The 25,885-nt window shown below is 46.3% G+C and overlaps 1 protein-coding gene across 2 annotated transcripts in view; it reads right to left on the bottom strand.

Moving 5' to 3' along the window:
* Positions 1-25,885, bottom strand: part of LOC149325117 (putative RNA-binding protein CG14230) — a 54,417-nt gene that overhangs the window by 8,066 nt on the left and 20,466 nt on the right. For both annotated transcript variants that reach the window (XM_089563445.1, XM_089563446.1), the window contains exons 8-12: positions 23,116-23,248; positions 17,521-17,598; positions 11,350-11,528; positions 8,974-9,160; positions 3,201-3,304 (exon numbers count right to left, since the gene is read on the bottom strand). In XM_089563445.1, coding sequence (XP_089419571.1) covers positions 3,201-3,304; positions 8,974-9,160; positions 11,350-11,528; positions 17,521-17,598; positions 23,116-23,248 — 681 coding nt within the window. The remainder of the gene's footprint in view (positions 1-3,200; positions 3,305-8,973; positions 9,161-11,349; positions 11,529-17,520; positions 17,599-23,115; positions 23,249-25,885) is intronic.

The following is a 25,885-nucleotide window of genomic DNA, read 5'->3' as shown; positions in this document are numbered from 1 at the left end:
TCACATAAGCTTGTAAACAAACGCCAACGAAATTCAACTACTTATTCTTAAGGCTGTGGTTCACATCGTTTTTTGTTACTGGCAGGCAGTGGTGACGAGGAATGGAATGTTTGCCACTCACCATTTCGCTGAGGCCGGTACTTACACAGCATCACATAAGCTTGTAAACAAACGCCAACAAAATTCAACTACTTATACTAGCTTGACGCTAAGCCTTTCAATTCACATTTGACGCGTACTGAAGCTCGTAGTACTTGCTTATGCACTTTCTCAGCTGCTGGTTGCTTCGGTTCCACGAAGCCTCTTTTTCATGCAAAACAGTGTATCCGCTTCGGCACGGACAGCAGCAGTGCTGTTACTTGCCTTATGGCTCATTTTCACTTGGGCAATCAGCGGCGAGAGTGAGCGAAATCCGCTGCCAGCAATGTGCTGCCTCATTCACACTTCCCGAATACTACGTCGCTGATCATGGCATACAGAGATATGGTCAGAAAAAGAGTATTAAATGACACCGTTGACGTACAATAAGCATATTCGCACTTATGTACGCTAAACGCAAGTATTTTGCTGGACATTACGTCACTGTTCACAATCCCTCTTTTAGTTCTGCATGTGCAAACATAGACGCAACGATAAGTTCGCCCTTATAGCGCCATCTGATTGTTAGGATGGGAACCATTTTTGCCGACAACGTGATGCACCTCTTAAGCCTAGAAGCGGCAGAATCGTCACTCTAATTGAAAAATAAAGCAACTTGATCGCTCATGCGTTTTGTTATAGGTAAGATGAGACGAAATGAAAGACCAGTGCCCCATTTATCTCCACTCACTGTGCTGAAAAGGGCAGTAACATCAATGAAATCAATCTGAAAAGAAGGGTCCTGTTTAGAAGGGCACCACCAAGTTTGTATGGGGAGTAACGGTGAAGCAGTGGGAACAAATTCGACCGGTCGTCCTTCAGTTGGTCCTTTTCAGGCGAAGGACTAATTATTTGGTCCGTGAAATTTGCACACGGCACGTAAGTGGTCGCAGTTGGTCCTTTTGCACTGCTCATGGGGACCAACAGCTGCTACTGCTCCCAAGGGACAAAATTTTGGCCAAGAGTGTATGCTGGAGTTTGTCTGTGCATGCTGATGCGAGAAGGTGGAAGCACGGCGTCCAGATCTGTTCCTTCCAGTTGTCTATGGCCACACTACCTGTGGTGCGCACGCTCCGTAAGCAGCACGGTGATGTACATCAATAAAGATAATTAGCACGGCGCAATTCACTACTGTGCGTCATCAGAACAGGTGTGTAAGCAGCTGCACTGCACCTGGCGCTTTGTGGCATCCTCAGGGTGATCAGTCTACACATGTGCGGTGGCTCCATGCGAAACAAGTTGTGTTGCGCTAAATCTTTTTAATCGAAGGATGCGTGGGTTTCTTGACTACGGTGTCGGTGTAATGAGTCTGAGCTTATTGCACCTGCTGTAGCCGCTCTTCTTCGCGTGAAGTCTTATAAGCAAGCTAGCATGAGACACATGGAGAGGGGTGCCCCTTTCCAATGCCCGACATGGGATGGGCGTGCAGTGCGTACGTCTAGAAGGTGTCATGCAGTCACCACTTAAAAGCAACAGCTGCACAACGGCGCAATCGCAATTAAGGGCAGCAGTTGGAGGCCCCACATATAGGTCTCACACCACACAGATACGTCGGCACTGCATGCAGCTCGGCTCCCCAAATTACCGATCGCCATTTTTGCAGAAAGTCGACCCAGCTTGAATGAGTGTGACAAGGTTTCAATGCACACTCTTTTTTTCATGTAATGCCTTTGTGTGTTCAAAAAACACATGATTATGAAAATGCTTACTGTTCTGTTCAAACCTTTTTGTGCGCCAGAAGTATTCGAAATTATTTAAAGACAATTACCATTCGTTTTGAATCATAAAAACACTATTCGCACATGCCTACACACAGCCCTCCTCGCACTTTACAGCTCCATCTTCATCTCATCTCGTCTCAGTTCCTTCACCTGTGCACCAAGAGGATGAGATGGCTGCAGAGTAGAACTAAAATTCATCCAAGACGACTGTCGCAAGCTGAGAGGCATAACTCACAGCTGGTCCGACACAATGACAAACAACAGACGCAAGGGACACAGATCAAGGGAAGAAGGCAGTGGAGAATCAGGCTCCACCCTGCCTGCAGTGCAGGTGCAACCCCTTTTGGATAACAAAAAACACTTTCTCAGCTGGAAAGATAAATGTTTCTGATACATACGAGTATAAGCTGGTGACAGCGACCAGTACATCATGCTCAGCAAAACATGAGGCAAACTATAGAGAACAAACAAAATATGAACTGGACAACTGAAACCTGGACGCAAAACTAGTAACAGAAACAATAGAAACACAAAACAGAGTACACTGCCATTTCTGAAGAGTGGTTGCAGCAGTGTCTAAGTGATAACAAGGCACCCAAATGATTTACTCTCCCTGAGCTACACAATCTTCTCACTCGGCTCTGCTTTTCAGTTGTTCACTTCACATCTCATTCCTCCTTGGGAGGGCAGCTTTTGGTCTCCAAAATGATTTTCACTCCAGCTCTTCTTTCTTTTTTTTTTTTTTTATAATCCACCACCCTCTCCATTTTGCTCTTCCATAAACAAGACCATACATTTAATTCTATCACAAAAAGACATCAGTTCAAAAGAAAAGATGTGTCCCATATCTCCCATGAAGGCTTCTGTTTTTGTTTTACCTGAAGCATTTTCTTTACTGCACCATGTAATAGCCTTCTCTTGTAAAAACTATGTAGCAAAGCAAAAGTAAGCCACAAAATCTGCTAGGTGGAGATACTAGTATTTTATAATTAAGCATGACAGACAGAACTTGCAGCCTACCTGCTAAGGGTAATCCTTAGTTCCAACAGTCGGACTGAAATACACACCTTTCCCTTCTCCACAAGCCCTGCTGTCGCATATCAACCTAATAAAACAAAAGTGAACTCAACACAACTACACCAAAATGTGGCATGTTCTAGGCCTACAGAAAGCAGCTCTTAGCTGCACCTTTTTCTCGCATCTTGGGCTGCCCTTTGGCTCCAGAGCAGTTAAAAGGTGCAGCAACCATTTCTGCTCTTCTTCAGTGCATCCCTGAGATTAGTAGATGCATCCTCTGGACACCCCACCACATTAGCCGTGTGCATTGAGCAGGAGACTCACCCAGGAGGCGTCGATCGTTGGCCACAAAGAAGAAAAGGGGCCGGTCAACCACGGCAGCGAAACGGTGGTCGTCCATCCTCTTGAAGACCTCGCTCATTTCACCCCTGCACAACATTCACAGACACCCACTGCCACCCGCAGCCAAGAATATGCACCTGCTGCGGTCGCTTTGTCATACTGCTGCTGTGCCCAAAAATGCCAGATCAAACCCCAGCCAAGGCGGTAGTGTTTCGAAGGGGGCGCAACAAGCCCATGTTCTGTGTGATATCAGTGCACATTAAAGAACCCCAGGTGGTTGAAATCAATCACGAGACCTCCACTACGGCCTCTCATAGTCCACGCACAGCAGTAGGATGTTAAGCCTCACAAACCATATCACATCAAGAGTATGCAAACTAAGAGGCTGTGTGACACTGTGTACAAGTACGAAGCAGACCAGATACAATCAAGTCGACCCCCGAGTGCCCCCAATGTAGTATTGCTGCTGCGCAAAATTTCATCTATCCCACTGGGAGGCCTGTTAGTACTGAACTGCAACACACCAATCACTGCAGATAAGACCACACTTGCGTACCTTCATAGCCCAGCAGCCTCTCTCAATGGCAATAGGCATTGACAAGGGGTCTTGCACCCCAAGTCCTCACAAATGCAGCAACATTAAGATTTCCAGGTTGACACAGATTGTGGCTTGCATAATACTACGCGCAGAAACACAGCCAGAAAACCCCACAAGGTTTGGTTTGGTTTTATGGGGTTTAACGTCCCAAAGCGACTAAGGCTATGAGAGACGCCGTAGTGGAGGGCTCCGGAAATTTCGACCACCTGGGGTTCTTTAACGTGCACTGACATCAAGTTGTATGGTCAGTCTGGATGCACAAAGCATCTAAGTATTTTCCCACACACACCAGCACCATGGAAGTGCTGTGCAACAAGCGACTCGGTGCAGTCGCTGACCTATTTTCCAGAAAATGGTCTGAATAATCAAACAGTCTGAAACAATCGTGAACTTCAGAAAAGATAACTTTTCTATGAAAAACCAGCTCGTGACCTTCACCGCTCCCATGTTACACTTGCAAGCGATAACATCAGACTACAGTGAAACCTTGTTATAGTGAAGTGGTAAAAAATCGTAAAATAGTTCAATATAGCCGAAATTCGTAATATAAAACGTCGCCAAAAAACTCGCGATGGAGGAGCTGAATTTAATCAGTGAAAGAACGGCAACTGGCAGAGACCTTTTCCGTATTTCACTGTTTCGAAGCCACTCGTGGAGACTGCAGAGGCAACAAAACGAGCGGCAAGCACTGGTTAAGTTGCCTTCGCCACAGAGCACCGCAACACGCGGTGGAAGACAAACGCCAGCCAAGGTGGCTACCTCACATTACAGCGGTGTCACATAAAAAATCGGATGCCAGGATGAAAGCTATCACCGTTTTGACCCCTCCGTCCGTGCTAGCCGCTACGGGCGGAGAACAGCGGCTGGAAAGCTACAACAACCTACCATGTTACTGGTTACGGGGCTCTATCGTTGGCTGTGAGAGGCTGGGTGCTGACTGCCTCGCTGCCAGCTTTTTCTCGCCGCTAGTATATCTTCTGTGGCGCAGCTGGCAAAGGGAGGTATAGCGTGAATGCTTTCCGCTCCACCACCAGTCATCCGTGTAGTGAGGCAAAGCCTGCCACCTGCCCAGGCAAAGACTGACGCTCGGCAGTTCGATATATCCGTTTTATGGCTAGCTCTGTTCGATTTATAGAGTAAGAAATGCATCTGTTTGCTGAAAATATTTAAGAATAGTTTGATATAGCCAGTAATTTGTAACATCCGTGTTTGTTGTAACGAGGTTTGACTGTATATCGAGCCACGGTCATGCTTTCACCATGTCTGCACCATCTCACGTCACAATACCAGACAGTGCTATGCAACTGCAGTCATGCCACAAACGAATGCATGCGCTATGAGAAGCAACTGGGTTGAGAAGAACATTGGGTTAATTGGTTGGGAATCAAATCTCTGACCCTTGGGCTGTGAGTCAGACACATTACCGCTAGGCCATGTGGGCACGTTTGTACGGCTTGGTTAAATTGGGGCTTCATATGTATGCCGTGTGGTCTTTTAAATGATAGTGATTGTGAAAGAGCAAACAGAGTTTATGTCTGCGTGGGCAAGAGGAACCGCTGATGGGACCCGTTAATGCTGTTAAAGGCGGAACTTAAGTGTCCCCCAATTTTTTGCACACACATCCAAGTTTTGCTTCATATACCCAACTTATCGTAAGACGGCTAGTAGTACAGTCGAACCCGGATATATCGAATTCGAAGGGGATCGGAAAATAGTTCGATATAGCGAAAATTCGATATACAGATATAGGCTAAAACTGCACTCCCGATCATAACAAATTGTGGCTTACCGTTTGGAACAGCCGCGAATAACATAGCATGGGCGCGCAATGTGAAAGCGCTTTATTTCGCGGGAAAAAAATCACTAATTTTGGGCTGCTTTTTCCCCTGGGAAACGAAGTTCAAAACACTGGCCTCGATCTTCTCGAGACTGTCCAGGTGCGAGAGCACAGTGCCTTCCATTTCGCCGCAACAGCGCCGAATCAGGCTAACGCTGACGCCAGTTCAGTGGCTGCGCACGGACGCGTTTCTTCGACAAGACAGTTGCCCTCGTCGTCGCTGGAGTCGGCGTCTTGAACGCCAGCTACCGCTTGAACTTCGCTGTCAGCGTTAAAGTCCTCAACAGTCACTTCGGATGGAACGGCGCCGAGAAAATTGGACAAGTCGCGAAACGCGTCGTCCAAGCACTCATCGTCATCTAAATCTTCCGGACATTCATCTCCGGCCACTTCAAGGCCTGCCTTGCCAGAACAGTTGGCTACTGGGGCCTGCTTCACGTCGCGCGTTGAAACACAGGCACACACACAAAAAAAAACACGCGAGGCGCAGATGGAGCGATAAGAGCGAAGCCTATGCGAGCGGCAGTCAACCCGGCTGCGAAGGAACGACAGAGGGAAAAGAAAGAGCAGGGAGAAAGATCGGCGCTCTGGGCTTCGTTTTTTTTTTTTTTTTTTCTGAGCTCTCTCTTTTCCTCAGACCCACGATGTGCCCACGAGCGACCGTTTTCTCTCCCTCTCTTTCCCCAAGAAGCGTGGTCGCCGCGCGTCTCCATGCGGCGCTCTCTCTTCGCTGATCTCCAATGACCTTGACGGAGCACACGCCGGCGGTACAGGAGGAGAGGAGGAGCGGGAAAGCTCGCGCCGGTGGGGCGCAAAAACGGGAAACAAAAAAAAAAAAGGGGGCCCTGCGCCTGCTGACTGCGGAAATGTTCTCCGCTGAGGCGGCTGAGGACCGGACAGGAATGTCTTTGGGGAAAGCGCACCTTCCAGGGGCGCGGCGCGGCGCGGCGTTCGATATATCCAATGTCCGGCGAAAATGGAATTCGATATACAACGCAACTGACCTATACTTTTACATAGTATTTTCAAGGGGGTAATCTGTGTGTTCGATATAGCCAATAATTCGAAATATGCGGGTTCGATATATCCGGGTTCGACTGTATATTAAACTCCCCAGCGTCAAGCGTTGTCCACTCAGACAGCAGACTTTGCTGCACTACAGACCTGACTGGCAGTGGTGCTGTAAGCGGCCATGCCATGGTTTGCGACTAGAGCATCTGTTGACGGTGCTCCAGGGCAGTGGCATGGATGGTTTTAGCCTTTCGGTAACCATCCTGCAGTCACATCCACTTTCACGGAGGTAGTCAAAATGGCAATAGCTTCCATTCTGACGTGCCATATTTCACGCAACATTGCTGTAATACAGAGAAGCCATCCAAGCTGGTGCTTAAGGGACCATGAAATAAAATATTTACTAAGGTTTGGAAAACAGCATGGGCAATTGGTATTGCATCAGCCGTCACTGGACCCCAAAAATTTTCAAGCTAGCTTCCTTAACCCCAGAATACCGGCAATTACAAACCTTGCTCCTACTCACAGTGAGATGCTGCCCTAATCGGTCGAGAGCTACTGCGAGCAGCAATTTTTAAAAATTATTTGCTAATTATAGGGTCCATGTAGAGCTTTTAAGTTTAGACTGCATGCTCACAAAGACCACCGTCACACACAGCCGGCCCTTCGCTGCCATTAAAGGCGCCATCTTGGATTTAAGAGGCAATCGGATGGACTGGCTCAGACAGACTTGCCTCTTTGATCACAGGACAGCAGCAGGGTCTGCCACAGTGCTCAGATGATGTTGCACATGGTGCGGGGCAGATTGGGGACAATCATTTCGCTTCTTCCACTGGATTCCCTCTCCGGGTCTTTGCAACTACTGCCACCCCGTGACACACTCTGTCCTCACTTTGCACTGTGCAGGGTGTGCATCGCGGATGCATTCATGGCATGGCTCGCAGCCACATCGCACACCCTGACACTGGCGACATAAGGTGGTGCAAAACGCGAGAGACAGCGAAATGCGTGATTTTTGTAGCCGGTGGCTCACAGCAGACCGATATCCTTTTGACATTCACAATCTTTTCAGGCTGTTCGAATATTTGGACCATTTTCTGGGTTTCCTCGAGTCGGAAAATTGGCCGGCAAGTGTATTTAGGAGTGTGCAATTGCTCAGATCGTCTGCTAGTTGCGTACTTTCTTTACGAAATTTAGATCATGAATTTTGTTCATACTGAAGTATTTCAAGATTTTTTTTTTACCTGTCCACTATAATGAGATTCCACTGTATGCTGAAATAAAATAAACATGCAGGAGTCAGTGCACACCTCTGCACACTTTATTTTTCTCCGCTGGTTGACTGCCCTCCCCATTTTGCACATAACCATCCGACACATTTGTTGCTGCATTCATCCACATCTGCTGTGCACACTGAACCTGTGGACCCTGTATGCAAACTGAATCTGGGTTTTTGCCTGCTGCCTCTTGCAGGTGCTGCACTGTCTACACGACCGGATTAAGAAAATTACCAGGGACATTTCAGGAACTTGCATGCGAGTAATGCGAAAGCATTGCAATTTTATTCCAACTCTCTTCTAACCATGTTTTATTCCTTTGTAGTTGGTGCAGCTGTGAGTACTTGTACAGACTATTACTGGCTGACATTTCATATTTTCCCGCTTCTGATGACATTACACCGTCTTGACCAATCATGAGTTTTGTAACGCCACCACTTTTTGGGTGATGCCGGCTTTTTGTGTTCATTATCATCATCATCAGCCTGACTACGCCCACTGCAGGGCAAAGGCCTCTCCCATGCCTCTCCAATTAATCCTGTCCTTTGCCAGTTGCTGTGGCCACCCGACCCCCGCAGACTTCTTAATCTAACTTTCTGCCGCCCCCTACTACGCTTGCCTTCTCTTGGAATCCACTCCGTTACCCTTAAGAACCAGCGGTTATCTTGCCTTGGCATTACATGCCCTGCCCAAGCCCACTTCTTCCTCTTGATTTCGACTAGGATGTCATTAACCCGCGTTTGTTCCCTCACCCACTCCGCCCGCCTCCGATCTCTTAACGTCACACCTATCATTTTCCTTTCCACAGCTCGCTGCGTTGTCCTCAACTTAAGCTGAACCCTCTTTGTTAGCCTCCACATTTCTGCCCCACAGGTGAGCACCGGTAAGATACAGCTGTTGTATACTTTTCTCTAGAGGGATACTGGTAAACTGCCATTCGTGATCGTGTTGATGAGCCACCTAATGCTTTCGCGTTAATGGTGCTCTCTACAAGACCGGCTTGTCTCAAGTAAAGGACTGGGTGGCACTCACTGATCGTCGGCTGGCTCTCTGGCTGCCCCAGGCAGGGCATCGCCCCCAGCATCACCGGTGCAGGCATCCGTGCGGAAGAACTCCTGGGGGGCTGCTTTCTTCTGGCTCACATCCCGCACACGGCTGCGGTACTCGGCCTGCTCCTCGTCCGATGCCTCGCCCCCACTGCTCCCCTCATCAAAGGGCTCTGCAGGGAGACCAGGGGTCCATGCCATCGGATGAGAAATCGGACACAACATTCCTCCAGCAAGCCCACGGCGTCACAAACAGAGGAAGCGCCAATGGCAGAAGCAGGTTTGCATCCCACAGCTCCCTTAAAGGCCAACCTCGGTGGTTTGGTGGTTTCCTGAACAGTTTGAGTTCATAATCACATAACACTGCTTAGAATCCCCTTGCTCCGGTACAAAAAAATAAAACAATCTTCAAAATAAGTATTACAAATGAGCAAAAACCAGGAAATCGAAGCCGAAACTGGGTTTCGACCAAACGATCTCGTCACGACTGACGATCCTATGATGTCACGGACACTCATAGTATGTGCATTGACTAGCCAAACTAGCGACTGTAAATGAGAGCGTGGGTCAATATTTGTCAGAAATGACCAAAAGCCAGCTCGAAACTTTGTCCTTCAGCCAACACAGAGCGAATATCGATGGCTGAGCATCCACTGACGTCACACACATGCAGAGTTGCCCATCATCATCACCATCATCAGCAGCAGCCTGTGGCTATGCCTACTTCAGGACAGGGATCCCTCCCATATCTCTCCAATTAACCCTTCCCAATTAAAGGTCATGAAATAGGAAATTTTAAAATTCGTTTGCACAGAAACAGAACACCATCGCACGGTTAAATGTGCCACAAAGGATCAGAAAACTGCGGAGAATGTACAGTGAAAGTTCCATCGGTCACCTCCTTCAAGTTGTCTGGCAAGATGTGTGCACACTGCTACGTGTGCCACATCACTCCTTCCCCCACCACATGACATCGTTGCAATCACGCCCCTATCCACGTTTCAGAAATGTACCGTCTGTCAAAAGTAACCAGGCTGCATGGTTTGCTTCTAGCTTGTATAGAGGAGCCCTTGTGGCTTGTTTAAAGATCAAAAGGTGTTAGAAAGTAAGAATACTCCCAGTCCTTACCTTTAACCACCATTTCAGCGTCAGCGAAGCTGTAAGGGCTCCACTGTATGAGCTAGAAGCAAACCATGCAGCCTGGTTACTTTTGACAAAGACTGTACAGCTACACATTTACCAGTGAACATATGTGTATTTACATGCTTTACTTGTGTAAAGAAATATATGGCAAAATAAAATATCCTAATAAGGTAATTTCTTGCAGGGCCTTGTTAGTAATTTATCAGTTAAAGAAAAACTTTTTTAAGAATAAGAAGACATCTGCAAAGGCCCAAAGCACATCCTAAAGCTAACAAAATGTCTGTAAAGTCAGTTTGTTGATCATAAATAAATAACAAAGTTGGAAAGAAAAAATGATGTGACAGTAATGAGCTCCCACTTGGCCTAATTGCTAACATATCATGTTTAAAGGAAAAAAAGAAAGCTTTAGGATGTGCGATGGACCCTCGGAAATGCCTGCACATTCTTAAAAAAGTTTTCTTTAAAACTGATAAATTACCATAAAGACCTGTCGGAAATTGCCTAATTGGGATGTTATTATTTTGCGACAACTTTTCTTCCAGGTGAGATATTTTAAATATAAATGCATGTTTGAAATCAGCATTCTGTGAGACACCCGCACGCCAAGTTTCAACAAGTTATGGCGACAAATAAAAAACAAGTTTTTAGACCCTCATCCCCCCTTAAACAACGTTACTTCTCTTTTAACCCAGTTTCAAATGTAGGACAAGAGACGACAAAACTTTAGAAAAAATGCCCTTCACAACACTACAGAGTCTGCCCCCACCAACCCATGAACACGACTGTTCGTATCCCAACTCACGTGCCAAACATTTCAACTTACCAGTGTGTCGCAATAGTTACGGGCAAAGACTAATAGAGTTCAGTGGAGTTTTGATTTGGAATGGTATACCTGATAATATTAAACTGAAAACAAACTTAGTGCAATCTTTCAAAACGTTCCTGATGAATATGTGAGGTTATGGTGTATTGTTTTTCTTTTTGTGAAGATGCGTGTATTGCGTACGCCTTCTAACCCGGGACCAGGACAAATTTTTTTTGAACTATGCAGTTTCTGAGAAAGCTGTATAGCTTTCCTCTGTAGCTGTATGGCCGCGCTCGAGTAAACGTCAGTGAGTAATTACTCCCTTATTACAAATCTACTCCAGCTTGGGGGATTCCCCTAAAACATTTGACCGACCCCCAATGCTATTGCGCTAACAAGCAAAGGCCCGCTCACCAGCCTGCAGGTCTTCCTCTTGGAGTTGGCCGGCAAACATCTGTGCCAGGCTGAAGCCCCCCGAGCGGCTGGCCAGGGCGTCGTGCAGGCTGCCGGTCACCTCATAGAACTGCTCACTGGACACCTGGGGCACTGCTGCAGCAGCAGCAGCTTCCTCCTGCTGCCGCTTCTTCTTTGTCCTGCATTGCAAACAAGCAGCAAGACAGCCATCAGACAAAAACTGTCTTGGCTAGCACTGCACTCAGAAACCAACAGGCAGTGTATACAGATGATGGCGACCTTTCGGCACAGAAGCCGCAGCTCATGCTACATTGTCAGAAATACACAGCCCACCAGGCCAGCAGTGTCAGGCTCATTCCACACTGCCAGTAGACAGTTTTAGCTGAGCGTTTTTACGGCCAGCCCCGCTCAGCCAGCAGGGTGGAGCGGAAAAGCGGATACACCAGCGGAGAGGTGCGCGAGAATGGAGTTTTAGCCGGGCAGATGGCCCCCTCTTCTCGAGCGGAGTAGAGTTGCTTCCTCTGCCGCTCCACCTATCGGTCACAATTCAAGTTAGAGTGAAAAAATATCAATTAAGCCCGCTAATAATGTGCTGAAACATCAATTAAGCCTGCTAATAATGCGTTGAAATTGTTAAGTAAAGGTAGATTCTGTGTTTTTAGTTAATTATTTGGTAAGTGTTCCGTTTTAGACGTACAGAAGAGGCTGCCGTCTTGAATACCCATACACGCCTGAGTGCTCTTACACACGCTCGTGCGCTGCCTATCGCTCTGCTGGAGAGGGCTTCCCAGCGGGCGTAAGCTTCTCCCCATAAAAACACTGGCCAGCCCAGCGACGTGAGCATGCACAGTGGCGTCTGCGCTCGTCCGCTCCTCTCCGCTGGCCGTAAAAACGTTCAGCTAAAACTGTCTAGTGTTCCAAATCTCTGGACTGGCACAGGAATGCTTGCCCAAACCACTTCAATGCCACCAGTGTCCCACACATCTTTGAGAAAGGCTCTACATGCGTGCACCACTGCAGTGCAACTCACAGTAGCAGAGGCTACACTGGTTTCAAGTCACCCCTCTCTGTCTGCGTCACTACAGCCTTCCTCAGAAGAGCTGCACTGCTTTAAGGGGGACAGTGGTCTTAAACCTATTTTCCTTATTTTTAGTCCAATCCTAATGAAACTGTACCACCTTGCTCAGTTTTTTATACTTATTTCAACAATGAAATTACCTTTCTCATAAATTAGTCGAATCTCAAGATAATTAATTTTAATTATTCATTCATTAGTACCTCAGTGCAAAAAAAACTGCTCAATAAAAAATCATTTTTAATCCATGGCTACATAGTATGCTGAGTAAAGAGTGCAATAATCAAAACAACTTTTCCATTTTACCCTCATTAGTAATTTTACAGCACTTGGAATACAAATATTCAAGGCGTGAATGTAATGCATCGATAAACTTTGCGAAATTATAAATTTTTGAAGCATGATTGAATGAACCTGCTTCATGTATTGCACACACTGCGCCTTCAGCTTCCCTTAGCAAACAATATGACATCTCTGGCTGTCCTAGATGTTGAGATATCAACATACTAAGACAGCAAGATCTACGCATAAATTTTGATGTTGACACACGCACTTTACTGGTGAAATCAGCCAGTAGTGACAACAGCTGTATTTTGGAGATGTTATAAAAAACTGCCCCGTTTTCGGTAAGAATGGTGTGTGATCAAAATGCCCAAGTCTATAATGATACAGCAACTTCTTTCTTCTTAATGTTTCCCTTTTAGGCGCGAAACGTATCTTGAAGTGACAAAAAAAATGTGACCAGTTTTCACGCAGATCTCTGAGGCTAGGCCACACCCCCATCCATTTTTCAGACAGTAATCTCGGAGTCATTTTTAGTATGGACGCTGTGAGACGGACTCAAGTGGCAAGAACATTTTCAAAACTGGTTTTCTTAGTAACAAATGCGGCTTTTTCTGCCAGACAAACGTAAACATAGCCAGAAAGAACTAGAGAACTGATTTTCGTTGAGAGGCAAAATTTGGTGCAACTGTCCACAGTGTCCTTTTAAAGGGGCTCTGAAACACCTTCTGAGGTGAATACCGTATATACTCGCGTAATGAACCCACTTTTTTTCCCGAAAAATTGACTTCAAGTTGGGGGGGGGGGGGGATGTCATAATGCGGGAAAAATTTCGAAATTTTTCGGGCGATTAAATTTCATATCACATCGATAAAAAAATGCAATCGCAGCCTTACCTCTGTAGAAAAACCACGGATGTGATGTGAATAAAAAAATTTATTTCACACACTGCTTGCCTCGGTCTTGCATTATCACTCGGCCTCGCTCTCCGAGTCTAGGCTTTCGCTCGCGTCGCTCGCAACTCCGTCGTCGTTGTCATTGTCCCACAACGCGTCGTCTTCTGTGCCGTCCAAGCAGTTTGAGATTCCAGTTTTCATGAAGCTGCGGACGATCACCTCGGGGTAATTAAATTCCACACTTCCAAAATCCGTTGGCAAAGCATGTTGATGGTTGGCCTTCGTATCTTGCCAGTCGGTGTCAGGTCGTCGTTGCCCGCTGCCATCCACTCACTAGCGGACAGCCGTCGCACGTTGTCCTTAAATAGTTTGTTGACAGAGACGTCAAGTGGCTGCAGCACTGAGGTTAGGGCACCCGGAATTACGGCGATGTCTGTTCGCAGCAGCTCGCTCATTCAGCGCCGGACGTCTTTGTCTAGGTGGACACGAAAACTATCTAAGACAAGGAGCGACGGCAGAAGAAGAGCCCCTGGTCACTGTCCCCAGTCGACAATCAGTGGTGCCGACATCCACCCTTTCTCTTGGGCACGAATATGAATCCCAGCCGGAAAGGTGCCTTTTGGAAGAGTTTTCCTCCTAAATATAATGAACGGTGGCAGTTTCCTGCCATCCACCGTTACAGCAAGCATTACGGTGCACCGCTGTTTCTCGGCGCCCGTTGTCCTCACGTGCACGCTTTTTGCACCTTTCAGGTCCACAGTGCTGTTCCGCGGCATATCAAAGTTTATCGCCGTTTGGTCGGCATTCCCAATCTATGAAAGCAGGAACTTCTTCTCCTGCTGGATACGTATCAAAAAGCGATGAAAGTCGCACACTCTGTCCTCACAGTCGGCCGGCAGCCGCTGACATAGCGTCATATGCCTTCTCAGGCATAGCCCGTTCCGACGCATAAAACGAGTTGTCCAACCACTGCTGGCTTTAAATTCGAGAACAGAAATGCCGTGACTCCTTGCAGTGGCCCGCGCGTGGTTCTGAATGAACTCGTGAGATACAGCACATCCTTCGTTGCGCAGCCTCTTCACGTAGTTCAGCACTTCTTCCTCCATGTGAGGGAACTTCCCTTGTTTGGGTCCTCGAAATGCGCGCTGATCTTTTTGGTAGCCCTCAGTTCGTCCTCTTGTTTACGCCAGTAGCACACACGCACCTGGTCGATATTGAAGAGTCGCCCGGCCGCACGGTTGCCGTACTCCAAGGCATGCTCCACGACTTTTACCTTGAAACCCGTCGTGTAGCTGGCGTAACGACCTATCACCACAATGCACAACTCAAAGCACACAGACCACTCGCACGCAGCTCCAGCAATATAGCGGGTGGCTAACGTCCAAATGCGTTGTCTTTACTTCGTTTTGCTGCCGCTGCGCACAAACGGCGCTATGAGCAAGGTTTTGTTTTGCGTTTTACAGATGGCGCTAAGCAACCAGATCATTTAAGATCATCGTCATCCTCGGCAAAAGCGCGCGGTCTCCAAGTTTCGTTTCCGCATCACCTGCGCTCATGTCTCCAGTGTTTCTCTCGCATTAGACAATAATAATCATGTGGTTATAGTAAAGGAAAGATGCGGCAATTGCCACTCTCACTAGGAGGTCACCCGAGCTGCGCTGTGAGCGAAGGGAAGAAGAGCCGTAGTGAAGGGCTACCCCGCCAGCATATCTCGCATTAAAAGAAGCTGGCTGCATCGCGTCGCAACCTGTCGACTTTGTTATCGTCAGCAGTGCCAGCCAATCGCGCCGAGATAACGCGAGCATGCCCTAATATGGCACTGAAGATCGGCATGCAGCTTTTACGCGAGAAAAAAAAAATCTCATTTTTCGAGGCAAAAAGTAAATTCATTATGCGAGTGGGTTCATTACGCGAGTATATACGGTACATAAATCTCTCACCACAAACACCTCAGCCAAATACTGAAGGCATACTGAAATACTGAAGGCATACTGAAGAAGAAGCGCCACGAAGAGCAACTACCGTCTGTGCCTTCAGAGAGAAAGAAAGGCAAAATTGCCGTGATTCCCTACATTCATTGCCTGTCCCACAATTTCAAGAAAATTGGGACTTTAAAGCAATGTTCGCATGGTTTTTTCAGCCCCTGAAAAACTAAGTGCACTATCCAAGAAAACCTTGCCCACTGATAAACGTCCCCAAAAGCTGCAGTGCAGCATTAATCATAGAAAAAAGCTCCTAAAATGTACTGAAGGCATTGTTCATGACATCCCACTTTCCTGTGGCAAGCGGTATGTTGGCCAATCTGGTCGTTGCTTGAATGATAGGCTTCGTGAACACAAAAACAACTTGAAAACTTCTACTGGCAGCAATCTGGCTTTGCACTCTAAGGAGTGTGGTTGTGTGCCATTTTTAGATAAGTAACCGATCGTGGTCAGACACCGGGATCAGTTAACTTGTGAAATTATTGAAGCAGCGCGTATCGCTGCCTTGGATGATAAATGTGTCAGCAAGCCGTCTACCTCCCTGTCCAAAAGAGAGCTGGCCTTCTTAAATAATCGCTGAGTCGTTTGTCCGTTGTTCCTCGTTCACCTGATTTTCATTATTTTTTCTGGGCGCATGTGCCTGTTTGCTTCACGGTTCACGTTCGTCTTGGTCGCCTAGGTTTCTGTCAGTCGGAAGTTAGCGCCTGTGTTGTGCTTGTCTTTCTCTGTCCCTTGTCCCGTTTTGCGCTCCTCACATACCATGAATCACAGTTACCGACTCGCCCAAGTTTCTACCCTTCCAAATAACACACATTTCTACATGCAGCAGAGAACCCACAATTACGCGCACAAGTTTGTGAGTCATGCTCCCGCCCTCCTCCATCGCGCGCTTCTACATAATTCTGTTCAGAGATGGCTATTGGTTAGATTTTTTCAGACGCCAAGCAGCTACCATGGCCACGGCCGGTCAGCAGCATCGCTCCGGAGGGTGAGGAAGCTCTCCTCCACCGGCAGTGGAGCAATGGAAGAGCACCGACCTTTAAGGGGGGACACTGGTCTCAGACCTATTTTCCTTATTTTTAGTCCAATCCTAATGAAACTGTACTGCCTTGTTCAGTTTTTATACAGATTTCAACAATGAAATTACCTTTCTCATTAATTAGTTACCAAGATAACTAATTTTAATTAGCCATTCATTAGTACCTCGGTGCAAAAAAAACTGCTCAATAAAAATCATTTTCAATTCATGACTACATAGCATGGTGAGTTAAGAGTGCAGTAATCAAAACCATTTTTCTATTTTACCCTCATTAGTAATTTTACAGCACTTGGAATATCAATGTTCAAGGTGTGAATATGAATTGAATAAGTCTGCTTCATTTATTGCACACACGGTGCCTTCAGCTTCCTTTAGCAAACAATATGACATCTCTATCTGTCCTAGATGTTGAGATATCGACATACTAAGGCAGCCAGATGTCCAAAATTTTCGTGCCATTAAATTGTCTGCTGCTGCATAAATTCAGCCCACACAATGATCTGAATTTAATAATATGGCCAAATGTTGATTTCTTGAAAGCAAAAGTACAGTTGGAAAATAATAGCTGTAGATTCCACAAATGTCATTTTTTGAACATAGATTTTTTGGTCATTTTTTGGTCTCAAAGACCAGTGTCCCCCCTTTAAGTGTTCAGAAAGGGACAACAGGAGAAGGAAAAATGCGAAGACGCTGAAATTTAAATTCTGACTACAGATAATTCTGCTTCAACGAGAAAGATTTAAAAAAATTCTATGCTGAAGGATAATCATGAAGCGGCATCCTTAAGCATATCAAAAATACCGCACCTTTATTAGGAGCGCCTTTCAGAGTCTCTTTAAGGGTTGCAGGCCTGAGGATGCAACTGCGAAGCTGCAGTGCGTGCATTCAGCGACTTACTTTTGCCTGGGCTTGGGCTTGATCTCAAACTTGGCGGCGCTGTCCTTGGCTGGGTCAAAGCGCAGCTGCGTGGCATCCCTGGAAAGTGGGGACAAACCCGCTCATTAGGCAGCAGCCAGAGTACGCAATTCTGGAAGTGAAGGAACAATACCAATACAGTGCAATCTCGATGATATGAATATTACAGGGTCACCAAGAATACAGCAAACCTGATTACAATGAACACGGACATTATGAATTACTGGCCATATCAAACTGTTCCTAAGTATTTTTAGCAAACAGATGCACTTCTTACGTTACATATCAAACGCAGTTTGCCACAAGACAGGTATATCGAACTGCCGAGTGCCAAGCTGTGCCTGTTCAAATGGCTTTGCGTCACTGCACGGGTGATTGATGGTGCAGCGGCAAGCGTTCGCACTACGGTTCACGCTTTATCTCGCATTTGCCAACAGTGCCACAGAACGTATACTAGCGGCGAGAATAGCTGGTAGCTGGGCGGACAGCACCCATTTGCACTTCTCGCACCCGTCGATGGTGTTCCGGAACCAGCTACACGGTCGGTTGCTGTAGCTTTCCAGCAGCCATCCTCTGCTCACACTGACTGGCATGGAGCAGAGGTGATGAAAACTGTGATAGCTTCCGTTCTGGTGACTGATGTTTTACGTGACACCGCTGCAGTTCAAGGAAGCCACCATAGCTGGCATATGACCTGCATATAACCGCATTAACCCGCGTTTGTTCTCTCACCCACTCCGGCCGCTTCCGATCTCTTAATGTTACACCCATCATTTTTCTATCCATAGCTCGCTGCATTGTCCTCAACTTAAGCTGAACCCTCTTTGTTAGCCTCCACGTTTCTGCCCCATAGGTGAGTACTGGTAAGATACACCTGTTGTATAAAATGGCAGTGTCAGGACCTATCAAGCTCCATGAATCGAAGATACCCGTAGCAATGCAATAGCATCTAGTTCATCGCCATACAAAAACCACCGGGTGTCTCCGTAACGAAATTCCCTGCTTGGTCGAGAGGTTCGTGACATCAGGCTGAGTGCAGAACATGCTGAAACGTGCATCAGAGCACGTACATGAAAGTGGGCATCGCCCAGCAGGCAGATATGGAATGCATACTGTAATTTGCGGACAACCAGGGGTGCTTTTCCCGACAGAACAGCAGCAGCCAGAGCCTCGCATACAAACTGACAGTGTGGATACAACTTCTTGACTTCAAAGTCCAAGTATTCCATTGTTACCTTTTAAGGGAAGATGCGGGTCTTGAAATGATAAAAAAATGCGAAAATTTCTATTTTGCAAAAATGACATTATTAGGATCAATAACACTTTAAAAGTTCCTGCCTAAAAAGTTTCAAGGTCTAAATTCAACCTCCAACTACTAAAATATCTACAAATCTCGCGTCTACAAAGCCCACAAATGGCGATTTCGGAGCGAAATGTGGCAGGACCTCAAGCCCGTTGCCTCTCGCGACTGCGTCCCCAATGGCCGCCATCCTGGTTTTGTCTAAAAGCTGGGCCCCTTCCCTTCCTGGTATTACTAACTACTGCGAAATATTTTGTGAACGCCCGCATTCCGCAGTTTTTGAGGCTTTGACAACGACCCCCGAATGGCTGGCGCGCGCGCTTCAAATGCGATTTTCTCAGCTTCGCGTTTTTTGCCAACACGACTAGCCACACAGAAGTTTTTATTATGTTTTTATAGTGCAATTTCAACTAATCTTACAGTGCTGACTTCAGAAAGAACAAAACTGTAGAGCTACGCTGTTTTTGTTTGGCTAAGTCAAATATTTCAAACTTTATGAGCCATAATGTCACCTAACTATACTTCATAATTATGGCGCTTGGACAAAATTTAACATTTATATAAGATGATGTACTTCAACAACAATACAATTAGCATAGCTGCAGATGGCAGATCTCTGGCTATAGCTCCATTTCAATCGAAGCCAAGAAATGTAGGAAGGAAATGTCTTAATGACCTGTAAGAATTTAACTAATTAGGCTTCAGTTATTTTCCTACAATATGGGAACTAACTGAGATATACTGAAACTAATTACATTTTGAAAACAGGAAGAAGAAACACATATCCATACCTAACTTCATTACAATATCTTTAATCATATAAACGTTAACTTCAAGACTCTCCGCTCCCTTTGTAAGGCCTCATTAGTTTATTTTAATTACAGCACCGTGAGGTCGCTGTGCGCCTTCGATCAACGCGGAGTTCTGAGTAAACCCCTGAGCTCCTCACCTGCGTGTCCCCCGCAAAGATGCACAAAAGCTCGGAAGTCACTGCCCACTTAGCTGCGTCGCTATGACAGCTGACCCTGAGCATTGTTGACCGCCGGGGCACCAACAAAGCATGTCGGCGGATCCGTGTGCCTCTTTTGCGGAAATATGCGAACCTGCCTCCGAGTTTCTCGAAGGGCTCTTTCGTTTGCTGGCATTCTTGCCAGCACCGAAGCGTCGTGGGGCTCGTTTCTGACCTCTGCCATTCGACACTTCTACAATGAGTCAGCGATTAATTCGCCCTGCTGTTCAGCTACAACTCGTCATCCTTGGAGAGGCGACACGTGGATGTGGTGGCGAAAGGAGAAGGGGACAGAATCACGCGGAGAGGACAAGGAGTCCCACGTGGAGAGGGTGTCCTGGATGTTTTCTTTATACGTTTCTTTTTTCGTTTTGCCAAGCCCTGGGTCCAAGGTTGTGCCCAACCTACAGGGGCTGTGGCTATTGTACATTAAAATTTCATTGGTTAGCGCAGTCTAGGGCAGGCCTTGAAACATGACCGCCCTAACTTCTTTATTTGTGAAGCACATAAAAATGCAAGCAAAACAACTGGACAGCAGTCCTAGTCCTAGTCCTAGCCTTGTTTAGTCCTGTCTAGTCTAGCTAGAGGCTCCATGCTTCACACGTGCTTCTATAAGTATCTAGGCTTTAACCGAGACCTTCGGTCGATAAGTAAGGTCTTGTAGAGAGTTTTCCCTGTTTGAGATCAGTTCCTTTAAGTTGCAGTTTGCTCAGTTCGTACGTGTGACTTTGCTTCTGTGACTTGTAACTTGTACATTCATGTAAATTTCTGTAAATATATTTCCTCGTCTCGTCTTCATCACCTGCATCATTGACCGTCTCCTCCTGCATCGCCGCCGAATAATCACGTTTGGAGAGGCCTGTGCCCTTCCGAAGAAAGGAAGGAACCATCTTGAATTTACTTCTGTTAAAAGTATTCCTTGACGCAATAATGGCTAACTTACTCCCTTTTGCACAATGGAATAGAAAATGCAGAGCCAAATTCATCTCTTCTGAAACTGACAAGTTTCACTGCTGCTGTCAAGAGATGCGCCACTTAAGGGGGGAAGAGGGTCTTAGAAATAAATTTTTATTAAAGGGACAGTGAGGAGAGCTCTATTAATATTTTTTTTACAGCGAAATCCGATAGTTCGGCATTTCATGGCTTTGTTGCCACTTGGCCGGCAGCGAAAGATGCATTTATTTTTAAGAAATTTGGATTCAAAGTTGAAAAAGTTTTTCCCGCCGCTCTGATTCAAACTTGGGATTCTCTTATGACGACACAGGTCTAAGTGACGTGAAACACGACGTGCACATGACGTAACGCAGACTCCGGGATTTCTGACGGCCAGCAGTGCGGCCTAGCAGCAGCCGAAAAGAAAGCTACCACCGGCCGCACGTTGAAGGCATCTATCGGCTATTGTGGCCGTCGCTACCGTCGCTTCGTTTACGTTTGCACCGGTGTTTTGCTGGTGTTAAGATGGATCCTGTTCTCGAAGTCGTCAACGAAGTTCTAGCAAATAGACACCTTTTAGCATACCGTGTACCTTGTTACCGTTAGCGGAATACCGGGAGCCCGCCTATCACCGGTGAGCAGGCGCTGATATGTCGCGATGCTGCAGGCGCACGCATAGCTGCCGGGTACGTGGCGCCATCTGGCGACGTCAAGAATATTTGCGCATGCATTAGCTGCGCCTCAGTGATTCGTGGCTTCTCGTGTTCTAGTGTTTCTAGAACCATTGGTTCTAGCAACACTGTTTTGTCCTATGACGTCATCACGCTTGTACTTGCGAATTTGGCCTGTGGCGGCGATACCTGTATTTTGGTTCTTGCTCTTTTCTACATTACAACAGCTTTGTTGTCACTATGAGTGGGGTTTTGTAATCAGGAGCTGGTATTCTGTCGATACAAGCCAACTTCAATTTCTCCTCAGTGTCCCTTTAATAAAGTCACAACTATCAAATCTTCAGGGAACATGCATTTTTGCATGCAGATTCCAAATATGTAATTTAATTTTATGTACAACAATTCCTTGTGCACTTACGCAATATGTTAGGTGACTTTTGCCGAGAGTTTGAAAGAAATTCTACTGCAGGGAACTTGTTAGACTGCATGCCATTGGTTTCTCTTCACATCAAGCTATGCAATAAAAGTAAAATTATCATCCTGCCTGTTATAGAAGGTGAATTATAGGATTTTGAAACCATCGGTTTCTTCCTGTTTGTGAAGTGGCAAATTCAAAACCCAGTAACTCAACTTCTATGATAGGCAAGATAATAATTTTGCCCTTATTGCATAGTTTGATGTCATTACAAGCCAATGGCCTGCGTCCTAACAAGTTTCCTGCAACAAAATTCATTGGGAGCTGTCCACAAAAAGCTGCATAACATATTATATATAAGTGTACAAGGACTTGTTTCAGATAAAATTAAATTACATATTTGGAATTGGCACGCAAAAATACATGTTTCTTGAAGATTCCATTATTGTGACTTCATTAACGAAAATTTTTGTTCTAAGACCAGCTTCCCCCCTGAAAGCAAATGCACAGTATTCAATACAGCTAGTGCACTTTCACACATGTTGAACAAACACGACGCACACTAACACACAGCTGCAGCAGACGAACGTCTCTGCACTTCTGCAATCAATTTGGCCATTGCAACAAGAGCGCTAGTGTCAGGCTACATTCATGCCGTAAGAACTGCTGCTGCACTGGCATGGCACTTTTGAGAACTCAAGCTAAAAGTGCAGCCAAATTGAGGAGACCTCTGGCTGACAGACGCAAAACACTTCCAAGATTCCCCACATCAACTGGCCCTCATTCTTTCACCCTTGTGTTCTAAGCCTGTTGTCAGTCGGAAGTCGTCGTACAAAGACACAGTTCCAAATTTAAGGAGTTCAATTAAAGAAACTGGATTACATGGTTATCGATATAAGCAATATGCGTCGCAGCGTCTGCCTTCATTTCGGCATTCATGTAATCTGAAGCTGCTCTCCTGACAGTGCCGTATCGTGATTGCCCTCTCGCCTCCTCTCTCCACCATCCGCTGCTCATTTGGGTGTTTCCTGCAAGCCAGCACTAGTTGTCCACGAAGCACTGAGCTGACAAAGCGGCGGATAGTCATGTGCTTAGGCTAACACTCTACCCCAGTTCATGCAGTTTCTTTGAACAGCTGACATTGTTCCTTCCATTGTAAAGATGCACTAATTAGTTCTATTTACATTCTTAACCCCAGGCCAGGTGTCCTCACAATGGCCTGCCCATTGGAGGGGGTGGTCAGACTCACTTGAAGATGGGCTTTGGGCGACTCAGGGTTCCCTCTGGACCCAGGACGTCCCTGAGGATGTCCAAGTTGCGTGCTCGCTCCTTTTCGGGGTCCAGGGACTCTGCATCACCCGTGCTGGTACCATGGTCATCACCTGGAAGGTACGCAAGGATCTGACTTCATTCGCCCCAACAAAAAGAAATACGGTTAAACCTGGCAGTAACAAATCTCCAAGTGAATTCCTCCATATCAAGAAGTTTCTAAATTCGCTAACACCGCCCCCACTGAAACGTGTATTTGAGAACTCCATGTAACAAAGGTGTTGCGGCGGTCGACCTTGATATAACCAACTTGCCACATCAACTATCCCTTAGCTGATGTTGCTTTACTTGAAATTCCGCCGAGCCATGTTTTATGACGATGAAATACGAATCAGCATGACAGGAACGTTCATGATTGCAACAAGTGAATGCAGTTGACAGTGCACCAAGCTCAGCATGATTGGCGCTCGTCCGTGGAAAACACGCAGACTCCACAGCTTTCACTTCTTTAGTGTCACATGAAGAAGCTACAACAGTTTATGTCCAAAAGCATGAAATAGGACGTAGCAAAGAAAATGCAGGATGAACTGTGCATGACCACTGCCATCGCTCAGTTGCTCACGCGATTCAGGCATCGACAGGCAACACACAGAGGGTGAAGGCAACGGAGAGCACCAGGAACGCGAGGTGAAGGGTCAGCTTCCAAGGGCTACGGTGAACGGCCAGATCAAGAGACTTTTTTTTTTTTTTAAACAGGAGACAAGCATGCGGAAATAGGAAAGTGCTTCCTACTCCCCCGCCTCTTCTGCTCTCCCCGGCCCACACGTTGTGGCATCGTGCTATCCACGGCGGAGACAGCGGCAGCTGCTACACAGCAGATACACAGGTACCGGTCAGTGAAGTTAGTGATTGCTACGGTTGGCAGATCAGGAAGGTGCTCAGAAAGAAACGGAAAAATTAATTTCAAAGACATCTGACACGTCAAATGAGCTTCAATTTTGTGAAATTGTAAATTATGCTTCAAAATCAAGTGTGATGGTACCTACATAACTCAGAAACATACCTCGGCAAAATCACAAGCGCTCACACAAGCACTATTGCAATACCCTGTATTTGTACATAGTGTATATTGCCGCCCTACTTTCTTTCTTTCTCCCTGTCCTCTCCGTGTCATTTTATTCTCGCTAGCCGCAGCTCGGGTGCTTCAGGCTTCGATGGCAGATGCCGCAGTAAGCAACATCTCTTCCTTCATATTTTTTATTTTCTTATTATCAATAAACAGCCACTAACAACAACAACAACAACAAGCACACTCACAGAAGCCCGGGCTCACTCAAGCTCACTCAGGCTCACAACTTACTTGGGCTCCCTCAGACTCACCTGCCATCCGGGGTCAACCACCCATATTGACTCATGACTCACTCGGACTCACCACTCATCTGGACTTATTCACTCACATTTTGACTCACGAATGATCTGAACCCAGTGACCAATCAACATTTCTCGCCTTTTAGTAATGTTCTAGAGTGCAACAGCCACAAAAATGACATACCAAGAAACAATGAAATTGCTCTACATCATCATCCCGACCAAAAGCGCATTTGTAATTATGAGTGCACAGGAAACTCGCGTTTATGAACTTTATAAATTCATGACCAAAATGACTTAAATAAAAAATAAAGCAAATTTATCACTTATACGCTTTCTTATATGCAAGGTGAGACGAAGCGAAAGACCGGTGCCCCATTTATGACCAGTGAACGGGCTGAAAAAGGCAGCAATGACGAGAATCCAGCCCGAAGCGAGGGGTCCAGCTTTGAAGGGCACCGCCATGTTTGTCACCACGTGGCAGAAATCGGTTTGGCCCGATTGGCCTCGCCGCGCGGCTGTCCGCCCCAGTCAGTGTCGAAATTTTGTAAGGCTCTGGCAACACTGACAACGCTGACGTTTTCGGCTTCTGCGGTCATGGAGGAAAAAAAAACTGAGGAGGCAGCGCGACGCCCAGCAGCCAGCCTCAGGAAGCCAAGTGCTTGTGAAGCCACTCCCTCCCTCGTTTCTCACTCTGTCAGTCAGTCCTTTATGTTTTGGTTCTGGTATGTTTTCGCGCCTGCGCGGCCCGTGGCGTGGGGTGTTACAGCAAGGAGGTTGGTCTACAGTCAGTTTGCCGTGCTAGTTCGCGCATGTGCGAACGCAGCGGGGCTAGATTTCACCACACACTACCACATGGCATGATAATGGGCGAGACCGACTCTCTCCTTTTTGTTATATTTTTACTTGATAAGACTAGGCTTCAAGGTTGTCTCCGGACGCTCCCTCCTCAGTTTTTTTTTTCCTCTGTGTCTGTGATGGAGAGCATAAAAAGAAAGCGCTTTAAACCAGACTGATACAATTTTTAAATTATTGTGCAGACTAATAGTTTACTGCTTGCATTAAGGGCGGACAAGGGTCTTAAAACTGACCATTATATTTATGCCTAAAATCTCATGAAACTTTGCACACAGATTCCAAAAATGCATTCATAATTGAGCTGGTGGTCTTAGATCAAAAGTTATCTTGAATTCTAGAGTGTAATTGGGTAATTTTTTACGCAGCTTTAATGAAATTTCTCACTGCATTTTGTTGCCTTTAATTACATGAATTATTGATAGCCAGCAAATTCCCATACCCGATGACATACTTTTTTTGTTTGGGCCACGTATAAATAGCAATTTACAATTAGCTTAACTAGCTGCAGTGTCAAATACTGCGAC

This window comes from Amblyomma mixtum, chromosome 10 (genome assembly GCF_055824585.1).
Source record: "Amblyomma mixtum isolate Tamu chromosome 10, ASM5582458v1, whole genome shotgun sequence".
Classification (NCBI taxonomy): domain Eukaryota; kingdom Metazoa; phylum Arthropoda; class Arachnida; order Ixodida; family Ixodidae; genus Amblyomma; species Amblyomma mixtum.
The sequence above is the reverse complement of the archived record's forward strand: the minus strand, read 5'-3'. Positions and strand labels throughout refer to the sequence as shown.